Source organism: Lithobates pipiens, unplaced genomic scaffold (assembly GCF_037356315.1).
Source record: "Lithobates pipiens isolate NorthernLeopardFrog02 unplaced genomic scaffold, aLitPip1_a1.2 Scaffold_13, whole genome shotgun sequence".
NCBI classification, from domain to species: Eukaryota; Metazoa; Chordata; class Amphibia; order Anura; family Ranidae; genus Lithobates; species Lithobates pipiens.
Genome location: NW_027507718.1, coordinates 24527117 through 24540684, shown reverse-complemented (window position 1 = coordinate 24540684; position 13568 = coordinate 24527117). Strand labels below are relative to the sequence as shown.

Below are 13568 nucleotides of genomic sequence, written 5' to 3'. Positions count from 1 at the left end.
GAGGTATTTGAGAATCTATAGGTCTGCCAAACTGATAAAGTGTACCAAGATAGCAGAAATTATTGTCTCTTGTAAATAATGATGTGCTGTTTTTGCAAATTCTTAAGTATGTGATTTTTTATACAAAATATAAATATTTGGTTGGGTACTAAATGACAATTGGAGCGTAACCGGTTCCCGACCGTGTCGTATACACATACTGCGGCACAATGGCACCGCTGCACAAAATCCTGTACCTGTATGGGGCACGCTCACGCTGCCATCAAATTCATTCCATAACCGATCAATCTTCAGGTCCAGACCAATGATTTATGGCCTGGACCTGCTGATCAGTTCTGGCAAATGAAATCTTTCCCCTGCCTGTAAATGCAAACCCAGGCAGGGGAAGTGATGCCATCTCCCCTCGTGGAACTCTTTTCGTTCCAGAGAGAGGAGACATCTCACAGTAAGTTGCAGCAACACTACACTAACACCAGTACATGGTGTTGTCACCCCTCGACCGCCCCACCCCCACCCCCAGTTAACCCCTTTACTCCCTGTTACAGTTTCACCCAGTGCAGTTGTCAGATTTTTCACTGATCACTGTACTGGTGTCATTTGTGAAATTAGAGCAGTTAGTAGTAGGCCCAGGTAGCTTTAGGGCACCCCCATATCCCCTCCTAACCCCCCAATAAAGGTTTAACCCCTTAATCACCCCCTGTTAGGGTACCCACCATATATTACCTAAATAAAGGTTTAACCCCCTGATCACTCAGCGGTTGATATCAGTTAGGTTTTTGCACCAGTTAGGGTCTGCGTCACCCCAGGCAACGTCAGATGCTGGTAACAATAACACCCACGCACGCACCATACACCTCCCTTAGTAGTATAGTGTCTGAATGGATAAATATCTTTGATCTGATCAGATCTATACTAGCATCCCCAGTAGTTTAGGGCTCCCAAAAATGCAGTGTTAGCGGGATCAGCCCAGATACCTGCTAGCACCTGCATTTAGCCCCTCCGCCCAGCCCAGCCTAGCCTAGCCCACTCAATTGCAGTATCAATCAATCACTGTCACTAATAAAACACTAAACATATAACTGCTGCATTTCACAAAGTCAGGCATAATCCCTGTGAATGCTAACAGTTTTTTTGGTAGAATTTGAAGCAGTCAGGTGCTTTTTTTCCCTGTGAGTCTCACTAGTTGTACCAGTAAATTTAGAGGCCAAAATGTCCAATCACAGGTACATTAGTGAAGAGGCCTACACGTTTCTGAGAATGACAAATGAGAGTGAAGAGGAAGTTACCCATCTGTCAGAGTCAGGCTCAGAATATGATCCTGTAGACAGCAGTGGCACCCTGACAGATAGCTCTGACAACAGAGTAGTGGTCCCTGCCAAGGTTAGGCGTACCCGACCCCATTCTTCTGCTGTTATTGAGGTGCAAGAACCGCAGGGCTCTCGTATGGAGCAGAGAGCCAGTATAAGTGCCACTCATCCTTCTGGTCAACTGGCAAGCACCAGCGGCCTAGTACATCCTGGTCATACATCCAGCACTGCAGTAACATTTGGTGACGTGGCAAGTCCCATAAGTGCAGTTCAAGCTGGTGACGTGGCTAGAACAAGTCGTTTCCTGCAGCCACCAAGAAGACAAAGACAGGCCCGTCAAGCCCATAGTGCCCTTCCTGCTGCATTTGCCAATTCGAATTGGGAGCCCACCACTTCTGCAGCACCCGTACTTCCCCCCATTCACTGGCCAACCCGGAATTCAGGTGGAAACAGTTGATTTTACGTGACTTGATTTTTATTTGCTGTTTTTCACGGAGGATCTCTATAGATCTACTGTGGACCAAAGCAATTGCTGGTCAATTCATTGCTGCTAATCCCCAGTTGACCCTTGCCAGAGATTGGAGACCTATTACAGTCTCAGAATTTAAGACCTTTCTGGGCCTATCCCTCCTCATGGGCATAACAAAAAAAAAAAGTGAGTTGCGTTCATATTGGTCCACTGACCCAATTCAGCATATGCCCGTGTTCTCTGCCTTCATGACACGATAGGAGCAGTTTTTGCGATACATGCATTTTCATTGACAATGAACAATTTGGCCCCTCGTAAACCACTTCAATCAACAGTTTTCAGCCTTGTTTACTCCCGATCAAGTTGTCTGCGTTGATGAGTCCCTGATTACGTTTTCTGGCTGCTTCTCATTCAAACAGTATCTTCCCAGCAAGTGTGCCAGATATAGGGGCTCTGTGACAGGGCAACAGGCTATACATATAGTTTTATGGTTTACATGGGAAGAGATAGTTACGTAGAGCTGGAGAACTGCCCAGACTACATAGGGAGCGCTGTTAAGATTGTGTGGGACTTGGTGTTGCCATTATTCAGAAAGGGGTACCACTTGTATGTGGACAATTATTACACAAGCGTGACACTTTTTAGTCACTTGTTTGATCATGAAATTGGCGCATTTGGCACCGTGCAATCTAGTCACCGGGACTTACCCCAGCAGCTTGTAGATTCTTTTCTTAGGCTGCTTGAGATGTAATAATTTGCTTGTTGTGAATTGGAAGATTAATAAGAATGTTTTCGTTCTGTCCTCCCTTCAGACGACATAATGGTCCAAATTGAACGGTAACTGGTGTGAAGAAACCCCTCTGTGTCCACGAATATAACCTTAATATGGAAGGGGTAGACCTCAACATCCAGTTGATGGTGCTGTACTTAATTGCCCATAAGGCCAGAAGTTGGTACAAAAAAGTGTCTGTATACTTATTCCAATTGGCGCTGCTGAACGCTTATGTGCTATACAAAGCTTCAGGACGAACTGGATCCCTCCTTAAATTCCAGGAAGAGATCATCACAGCCCTTCTGTTTCCAGACGGTGCTGTAGCCCAACTTCCCAATGCAAATGCAGTGAGCTGGAATTTTCCGTATGTCCTCCCTGGTACCCCTACCAAAAACGCTCCCAAAAAGTCCCACACATGTGGTATTCCTGTGCTCAGAAGAAGCAGCATAACGTATTTTGGGGTGTCATTTCACATATGCAAATGGCATGTTTGAGCAATATATAATTTTATTGACAACTTTGTGTAAATTTGTATTGTTTTTTGTCATTTTTGAATCACTTATGACAATAAAATAAAATATTCAATGTGCTCAACAAGCCTCTCAGCAAATTCCTTGGGGTGTCTACTTTCCAAAATTGGGTCATTGGGGGGGGGGGGGGTTTGTACTGCCCTGCCATTTTAGCACCTCATGAAATTCATAAACTAAAAGCTGCGTAAAATTCCAGAGAATGTACCCTAGTTTGTAGACGCTATAACTTTTGTGCAAACCAATAAATATCCGCTTATTGAATTTTTTTTTTTACCCAAGACATGTGGCGGAATGCTTTTTTACCTAAATCTTTGACTAAAATTTAGTTTATTGTATTTTTTATAACAAAAACTAGTAAATATATATATATATATATTTTTTTTTTTTTAATCTGTCTTTTTTTCATTTATATCGCAAAAAATAAAAACCGCATTTGTAAAGTATAAAAATATGATCAATGATAACTCAAAAGAACCAATAAAAAACAGCACTGTAAACAATATAAAAATATTTCTGACTCACTAATAGACTAATGTCTGTTATACATTGTGATTTGTCAGCATATTATTATTTAAATCCAATTGTGTATAACAGCCTACGTAGGATATCAATTCATTAACAATATGCACTGCTGCCATTTATGTAAGCTATTGTGAACCACAAAAAAGAGGTGCACATGTGAAAAGTTAAAACAAAGACAGAAATTTAACTCAGCCTTTGAAAGACTGACAAAAAAAAATGTCAGTACATAAACCAGTATAAACATTCATAGATGCAAACATTATATGCTCCACAAGATAAATGCCCTCAGGATGTTTGTCAGTTTCCAAAAACTCAGATGCATGTCAATGCACGATTCTATTTCAGGTAGAGTTACTGTCCCACAAACAGAAAATAAGATACAGCAAATTGCCCCCAAGCACCTCATGGGTTTATAGTATACAGTTGAGAGACTATGTTTCTGCAGTCAGTCCTTACAAATATCATCTGGATTCTGAAATATTATTTTTTTCTTATTTAATGTACACTGTGTGTACAATACAGTTTGCACTTTTACTTTCACAAATCCTCATAGATATGTAACAAATATACCACATAACACAATTTATTTTTTGTAAATAGCTAGTTTATAAGATGCTACTTCAACCCTTTTGTCATTTGTAATCCAAACACAAGATGTGGTCTCAACTTCAATTATTATTGCACTAATAGTGTATTTTAATAAATTACATTCTGTACATCATACTGACTACATGAAATGTTCACACTGGCACTGTTCACAGAAACATATCAGAGTACACCACAGATACTGCAAATGTGAGGATCTTTCTATGGAAAAAACATTAGACATATACCCCTTAGGCTCCATTCAAATATGAAAAACAAATCTTGTATCACATAGATGGAAAAATTTAATGATACCAACACAGTGGCCATAAAATAAAAATAATAAGAAAATTCAGGGTCATACAATATAGGGAAGAAGATTTTACTTAAATCATATAATCAATGAATCTCAATAATCCCATTTTTTGTAGAAGACATGCAAAGAGTCGTGCAAGGTATGGTGTATACATTTCCATCCTGGAAAAAACTTGGGACCAGGGCACCATCTGAGTTCACCAATTGAGTGCTATCACCCACTGTATAGAACTAAATAAACTGTGTAACAATCTCCCACATGGGGTAGGCAAGAATCAGACCAAACACAAGGCATGTTGGCATAGTTAAGGATAGATTGGAGCCAATTATTTGCATCATTGCTGTCATAGAGGGCGGAGTACTTTACAGATTCAGAAAATGTGGAGGAATGTGCCATTGTTCGGGCACCCAGAGGAACACTGGGACAGTAAAGTGTGAGTTTTAACTGGAGTAATATATCATCTGCTATGTAGTTTAATTTAGCGGCCTCATTGATTGTGACAGAACAAGTGTTTTCCGAAAATTAGAGATCATGTCAAACCACTCCTGGGAAGAAAACATTATGTCAGACTCAGCTTCCCTTTGTAATATTGGGGTAATTTCTCCGGAAGGTGGGATATACTGTGAAAAGTTTTTTATGAGTTTTGAAGCATAGTGAGCAAAGAAAAAATGTTTAGTTTATATATAGAGAAAGCACTCAGGAGAACGGAGATGGCACGATTGCTGAAGTTGAGTAAAGAAGCCAAATTGAGAGGCAACTGTGAGTTAATTCAACATTGTAAGGTTAGTCATTTGGCATAGTGAGAAATTTGTTCTATTGTTAAAGGCTGCCGAGAATAAGGGATATCCTAAAAACGATACTAAAGGTGGAGATACGGAGACCAATTTGCATTTACCTTTACATACTGTAAAAAACAAAGGTGGAGGGACTGAGAAACTAGGGAGGACGAGGCTCTAAAGCAAATGCATTTTCACCTGGAAGATGGTAAGAAAAAATGGAGAGTGCTTCAAGGTGAGCCAGGGAACTGTGTGAATCTGGCAATCAAAAAAATAGAGCAATGGGTTTGGAAGCGCTAACTCTATTACGTGGGATCTATAGAGTAAAGATTTGCAGAATCTTGGCCTCTTACCATGTCATACAAATGTATTAAGTTCTTTTTGCAGGGTATCTATGATAGATTTAGAGATAAAAACTATTAGCCCTTGTATACACGGTCGGAGATTCAGACGGAATGTTTCCTATCGGACCGTCTTGTCGGATATTACGACTGTGTGTGGTCTGCATCGGACTGTTTCCGTCGGAATATCCGACGGACCAACTTTTCCAAATTGCCGGTAAAATTTTCCGACAAAATGCTCCGATCGGACATACCCTCAAAGAACCCTCAAAGAATAAAAAAAAAGGAGGCACGAGAATCATTTGGAGCATATATACACTGGCACAAGTATATACTAGAGTATGGCACAAAAGGGATCCCTGGAGTATTATAAATCTGCTTTCTGGATCCCTGTACACATGTTATATATAAAAAGTAGACAAATGCTACTCCACACGATTTAGAGGAATAGGAGGTAAAATGGCATTGTCTGTAAGATTTGTCCATATATAAGGAATGGCTAGAGGAGGAAAATGAGTTTTGTATGAGAATTACAATTGGTAATGGCAGTAATGCCTTCTTTCTTTCATATGGAAAATTGAAACCTTGGACATTATGAGATGCAACTGTAATTGCCATGATGTGATTCTGAAGAAAGCATAACTATATTAGTTTGGATATAAAAGCGTATAGGAAAATGTAAAACCTTTTCAAGAATGATGAAACCATAATATAGGAATATTCTCAGCGGAGATGCCAGATCTCGGAAACAAAAATACAGAACATCGATAGAAAATAGCCCAGACAAAATACTCCAAAAGCCAGTCTGAGGAGAACATCTCTGGATAGCTGTTGATCAAAAAGACAAACTCAAGCAGCGATGAAGGGTAGATTCTTGATTGAAGAAAACATTTTTAAGAAAATATTTTTTTTAAAGTTCTAGTAAAAATAGGAGTATCCTCCTAGGACACCAACACAAAAACTAGGGCATGCTGGTGGTAGTAGGAGGGGTTATCCTGAGCCAGCCTATGGTTTTTGTTTTTTATTTTGCTAGTGTTCAATCCTCCTGTAATCAGCAATATAACCTGAACATTTAAGAATCCATGTGGTTGATTTACTAAAACTCAAGAGTGCAAAATCTGGTGCAGCTCTGCACAGGAATCAATCAGCTTCCAGGTTTTTTTTAGACAAAGCTTAATTGAACATGTTGAAGTTGGAAGCAGATTGGCTACCATGCACAGCTGCACCAGATTTTTCACTCTACAGTTTTAGTAAGTAAGGAGTAGTAAGCGTAACCACCCTAGGATAGGAAGTGCGTTTTAATGCAGCCACCTCATTTATTTTATTTTGGGGTTTGAAAATGCTTTAGAGTCAATAATAAAAAATGAAAAAGTGCACAAGTAAATGTATTACTGATGTGTGTGCCTTACCTATTGCTTTCTTTTAAAATATTTATATTTCCATTTTAACTGATGCCATTCAAAAAATGTATGGAACTAAAATGATAAAATAGTTGCTTTATGACTCACTATACTTTACAGAATATTGTTCTGTTTCTTTTCCCACGTAAAAACATAATCTTTCCTCAACAAAGACTTTGATTTGCTATACATTTGTAATATAATCAAACATTAAACATTCTCTCTTTTAGCACTCTGGATTATTATTAATAGCGTTAATGCTTTAAAAAGGTTAACATTTTCTTATAGCTAGAGCGTGTAGGTACTTTCTCAGTGTGGGTGTCAACTGCGTAAATACAACACTAATAGAAAATACAAGTGTGGCAAGTCCTTTTATGACACACAGAAACAAAACCAGACATTTGGCGATGATTATCGTACTTACAAAGAAGTCCTCCTCAGATGAGCAGTACTATTGTGCAGCCCCTAAACCAAAGACATAACACAAATCATTATATAGAGCTGGGATAAAAGCCAGCAAGCTATTATCAAACAGATTACCTTTTACACTAATTGGTAAGATTTATGTAACAGTTGTAAAAATGAAAAAACCCTCATTGCTGCCCTGTACAGTGCATTAAATCCTAAACTCACTATATTCACACTTTCAACCTATAACATACTTTTTCCAGGCTTATTCATACAAAACAGTGTTTACAACGCTATTCTGACAAGCATTTTGTTTACAAAGCTATTTTGACAAGCATAAATGTATAAAGCTTTACTGGCCTTGTTGCTCTGAAATGGGAAAGCTCAAATCTGCTTACATTTTCACTGGCTGTACAGACCGAAAATCCAGATAGTCCTATTTTTGGTGGGAGAGAGAAGCGACTGGACTCCAACCCTGAGTCACTGAGCAACATAGGTAATTCGATTTTTTTGCTATAAAGGCTATTCACAACATTGCAGTAAAGCTGCATAGTGAAAATCTGGATTGGAAGCCCCAACATAATACCTGCTGACTGCCCCCTAAGGAACTGCTGAGTTTCTGGGTCCCCCTATAGTCTGCATGGCCAGGAAACACACCGTGGGCATGTTTTTGTTGTTGCATAGACAACTTGGATAGGGTTTAGGGGAATATGGGATGCCCAACTTGACTATAAAACAAACTTGGAGGACAAAACTTCCTATTTCTGTACAGAAATACACAAATCCAGATAGCAAGGACAATTTGCCACACATTTGTGGAAGTGTTGAATTGTAAGTCTGTTAAATTGCTGCACATTTCACTGGCAGGTTGTACACCTGCACAAGTTCTAGTTGACACTTTTTTAATTTGTAGAAAACTTGCGTTTCAAGTCTCCAGCAAGTGCAAAGTTGCAGTGGTGAGTCTACAGCAAGAGCTCTGCAAGTCTACAGCATGAATATTCAGCCACAGTGACCCCTGTGGTAGGATGACTATTTCACAACATAACTGAACCAGAAATTGCAGCAGACTTGCAGAATGTTTGCAAAGAAAGTTGATCTGGAGTCATGCAATGCAGACTTGCTGCAATTGTGCAACAAACTTATGAGGCTTAGCAAGTCATTTTTTAATTTGCTGCACAATTTCTTGCAATCTGGGAAGATGGATCTTGGACTTTCTACTCCCTCTGGAGTGGCTTCTGTCTCTTAATGGATCAGTAACACAGTTTCTGTAATTAGCACTTGTTCACCTCTAAATTAACCTCCTCGGACCACAGCTAGAAACCACCAGCCCACCTTGCTGCCTTGAAGTGTATACCAGAGCAAGGAATTCCAGAACAGACTTGAAACACTGTCCTAAGGAAAACTGGTTGGGTATGGAACCTAGAAGCCCTTTCCCTTGTAGGCCCTGGGGGTGTAGAGGTAATCACAGGCTGTCCATCCCCGGTGCACTGTAGATCCCTCTTTCAGCTTCCTTCCTTCCTCAAGCCTCCAACCTGGAGGCAGACCCCATTTTTCTGGGGCCTCCACCAAGGCCTCACACACAGCAGCACTTCCACACTCCATCTTCCACCCGGGTCTCCTGCTGGCCAGACTTCACAATACTTATTTGCTGGTTCAGGCACCCTGACAGGCTTCTTGCCTGGGGGTTGGCCAGATTCCCATAAACATTCAGATCCCTGTCTCTATACCCCACCCACTAGCTCCTAGAAGTTTCCATGCAACCTTCAGAACCCGGGGGCAGGGCAATAGAGGACTGGTCTGCAGAGCCTTCCTGCCTTAACTAAATATGAACCCTGGCCCAATTAACAGACTACCATGAGTCAAGTACATTTTCCTATACCTATTATAGCACTAGAGGGTGCTACATATGACAATTAATCATATTCATAATTTATTCTTAAAGCGTTGCTAAACCAAAAAAAAAAAACATACATTATATTGCAGCTCACCAATTTTTAGATGTGATGGCTTTATTGTTTTTTTTTTTAGGTTGAGACAAACCATTTACCACTGACAGGGATGCTTAAAGTGATTGTAAGACTTGTTTTTTTTTTTTTTTAAATAACAAACATGTCATACTTACCTCCACTATGCAGTTCGTTTTGCACAGTGGCCCTGATCACCGACCTCTGGGGTCCCCGGCGCTGGTAGCTCCTCTCCGCATCACATACCCCCTAGGAGAGGTGCTTTCCCGGGGTTACCTTGTGGACACACTCCTGAGTCCAGAATTTGCATCCATTGAAGCAGAATGCTGGACTCGGTCGCGCCCCCAGCACCTGCGTCATTGGATTTGATTGACAGCAGTGGAAGCCAATGGCTGCGCTGCTATCAATCTATCCAATCAAGAGCCGAGACAATGGGCAAGAGCACGTCTCCGGAATGGGAAATATGGGGCTCAGGTGAGTAAAACGGGAGGGCTGGGGGGACGGTCAGTGACAGAGGTTTTTTCACCTTAATGCATAGGACACATTAAGGTGAAGAAACATGAGGGTTTAAAACCCCATTAAAACAGTCAGCTTTTATTTTTTCATGAAAAACCTTTATCCCAAAAGTGTAAGTTGGAGTTTGGTTTCAATTTGTTAATGTATCTAAATCTGAAATTAAATGCAACACTACCCTCCCTCTAGACTGGCAACGCTGCTGTCCAAAGATATCTCTGTTGCTCCTTTATCCAGAGTGTAGGCACTCTAATACGGGAGGTGTGTCACTTGCCACACCACCAGTTGAAATCAGAAGGACTAAAAAGCCTAAAAAAAAAAACTAATTCAGCAACCATGTCTAATGATTGGTAAGCTGCAATATATTACATTTTTGGGTATGGGTTTAACATGGCTGTAAATTCTATCTGCAAATTTTTCCTGCTTTGCTTTGATATGGGGGGTGCGGTAATAATTTCTGTTTTTGCTCATTTCTGTAGAGTGTAGTGATTTTGCCAAAATTACTGATTCTATTCTTTTTTTTCCCCCTTTATTTTATTGTCTGAATCCCACGTGCATCTTGTGAACCATAAGAGAGTTCACAGTAAAGTAAAGGATACTCTTCATCTTTATCAATGTATAGTGAACACCTTTTTTGCTTGGAAAGTAGTTTAATAGGGAGGGTGAAAGTGTCCTCATACAGGGGTCATTTACTTTTTTTGTGGTTTATAATCCAACAGTAAACAAGTAAAAAGCAATACAGCTTTAAATAAAATGCACTTTAAATTGCATTTGTGTAAATTCTCAGCGATATCAATAGATAGAAGATATTGGTTCTTTAACCATGTTACAGTGAGGGGAAAAGTATTTGATCCCCTGCTGATTTTGTATGTTTGCCAACTGGCAAAGAAATGATCAGCCTATAATTTTAATGGTAGGTTTGTTTTAACAGTGAGAGACAGAATAACAATAAAACAAATCCTGAAAAAACGCATTTCAATAAAGTTAAAAATTGTTTTACATTTTAATGAGTGAAATAAGTATTTGATCTCCTATCAATCAGAAAGATTTCTGGCTCCCAGGTGTTTTCTATACAGTTAAAAAACTGGGATTAGGAGCAATCTCTTAAAGGTAGTGCTCCTAATCTCAGCTTATTACCTGTATAAAAGACACCTGTCCACAGAAGCAATCAATCAGATTCCACTCTCCCCACCATGGCCAAGACCAAACAGTTGTCCAAGGATATCAGGGAAAAGATTGTAGACCTACACCACCATGTTTAGAGGAGGAGCAATGTTGCCTATGGCCCCAAGAACACCATCTCCACATCAAACATGTAGGTGGAAATATTATGCTTTGGAGGTGTTTTTCTGCTAAGGGGACAACTTCGCCACATCAAAGGGACGATGGACAGGCCATGTACCATCAAATATTTCAATGCCCTGGCTTCCCTCAGCCAGGGCATTGAAAATGGGTCATGGATAGCTATTCCAGCATGACAATGTCCCAAAGCACACGGTCAAGGCAACAAAGGAGTGGCTCAAGAAGAAGCAAATTAAGGTCCTGGAGTGGCCTAACCAGTCTCCAGACCTTATCCCCATAGAAAATATGTGGAGGGAGCTGAAGGTTCCAGTTACCAAATGTCAGCCTCAAAACCCTAATGACTTGGAGAGGATCTGCAAAGAGGAGCGGGACAAAATCCCTCCTGAGATGTGTGCAAACCTGGTGGCCAACTAAAAGAAACCTGACTTCTGTGATTGCTAACAAGGGTTTTGCCCCCAAGTACGAAGTGGTCAAATACTTATTTCACTCATTAAAATGCAAATCAATTTATAACTTTTTTTCTGGATTTTTCTTGTTATTCTGTCTCTCACTGTTAAAATAAACCTACCATTAAAATTATAGACTGATAATTTCTTTGTCAGTGGGCAAACGTACAAAATCAGCAGGGGATCACATACTTTTTTCCCTCACTGTACATGTTTTCGGAAAAACAGATCACTGATACTAACAGTAAGTCAAGATTAGATTTACAATGTTTTGCTGATTTTTTTGTAAAGTTACATTTGTAAATCATCTCCTACAATGCCTGATTGTCACCAGAGTTTCTCAAAAATTCTTAGTGGATTATGTGAGGGAATAGGTACTTTTCTTAAGTAAACGGTTCAGCTTTTGTACACAAAAAAAAACATAGTGAATAAACATAGAGTATGCTCAACACAATCTCCACAATAAATAAGATAACCCATTTTACTACCAGCATGCCTACATTTTGTACCAAAGAAATACTGGGAGCATAATCCCAAATACAGAAGGGTTGAAATCTGTGTCCCTAATGCAGTCCCTAATGCAGTCAATGAAAACGAATTTTAGTTAGTACAAAAATCATATTACTTTTAGGTCCATTAAGGAATAGACAACGTCTTTACTTATTGGAAAGTCCAAAAGTAGTCCACCTGCATGGTGGACAACACAGCAAAGCCCTAGTAGGGTAAGCCCTAACAGGAAAGAGAGGAACCTGGTCCTTGACACCATAAGATTGAACAATGGTCTATCTGAGCTGCGTAGAGTGGTACAAGAAGCCAGCACACACTTCTAGGGACCATCAGGAGTAAAAAAAAAAAATACCTGAATGAAGCAGTGGCTTAGAGGTAAACTTACAATAAAACAAAAGGGCACATGTATGCCCAAAATGGAACAAGTCTCTAAACCAATGGTTATATTAAAAGGACAAGCTCAGTTCATAAGTCCATTAATTAAAATGACTATTGGTGGCCGCCATTCTTAGCCCTTGTACACACGGTCGGACATTCTGATGGAAAATGTCCGATCGGACCGCGTTGACGGATAATCCGACAGTGTGTGGGCTTCATCGGATTTTTTCCGTCAGAATGTCCGACCAACAAAGTTTGAGAGCTGGATATAAAAATTTTCCAACAACATGATCCGATAGGACTTTGTCCGATCATTTGTAGAGAATTCCGATCGGACAAAGTGCCACGCATGCTCAGATCAAATTCCTAGACCAAGGCTATTGGCTACTAGCCTGAACGTAGTCCTGTTGTAACTAAATAACGTCATCACGTTACGAACGATCAGATTTTCCGACAACTCAGGCAAGAGGACAGAGAACCCAGCTACACCATAAGACTCTGAGGCCTGGTTCATACCTATGCATTTTTTAGTGCGTTTTTAGTTTTGCAGAAACATGCTACTGTCCATTGAACATGGTTACCTATGGGTCATGCTCATATCAGTGCATTTTATGGAAGGGATAGGGACTTTTTTCTGGTTTTTGGTTCCATAGACTTCAATGGGTCAAAAGCGTGTATTGAAAAACACAAAATACACCTGCAATATGCAAAATGCAACATACATAGGTGTGAATCAGGCCTTACTTGGATGGCCAGAAATTACCAATGCTTCATGTGGCTTTTTGCAAATGGAGCAGAGGCAGGAGATGCTTTCTTAATACTGTATGGAAGGTAAGAAACACTTCACCCAGTGGATGATATCAATATGCAGTCCAACTGCATTTATTCCTTCCACAGCAGGGTGAAGGGGAAACGGGGAATAATAGCACCCAGCAACTAGCAAAATTGAGGGAGGCCTGACTGACCTACTCACTAACTTTGTCTTCAGAAACAAGGCAAGCACAAAGCAGCTCTTGACCGGGGAAGCGACAT

At 40.1% G+C, this 13568-nt stretch overlaps 1 protein-coding gene across 5 annotated transcripts in view; it reads right to left on the bottom strand.

The window, feature by feature from the left end:
- TRPM6 (transient receptor potential cation channel subfamily M member 6) overlaps positions 1 to 13568 on the bottom strand; it is a 332641-nt gene that overhangs the window by 123363 nt on the left and 195710 nt on the right. For all 5 annotated transcript variants that reach the window (XR_013272142.1, XM_077474929.1, XM_077474927.1 and 2 more), the window contains exon 30: positions 7443 to 7483. Coding sequence is in view for 4 of the 5 variants with exons in the window: in XM_077474929.1 (XP_077331055.1) it covers positions 7443 to 7483 (41 nt within the window). In the remaining variant the exon portion in view is untranslated. The remainder of the gene's footprint in view (positions 1 to 7442; positions 7484 to 13568) is intronic.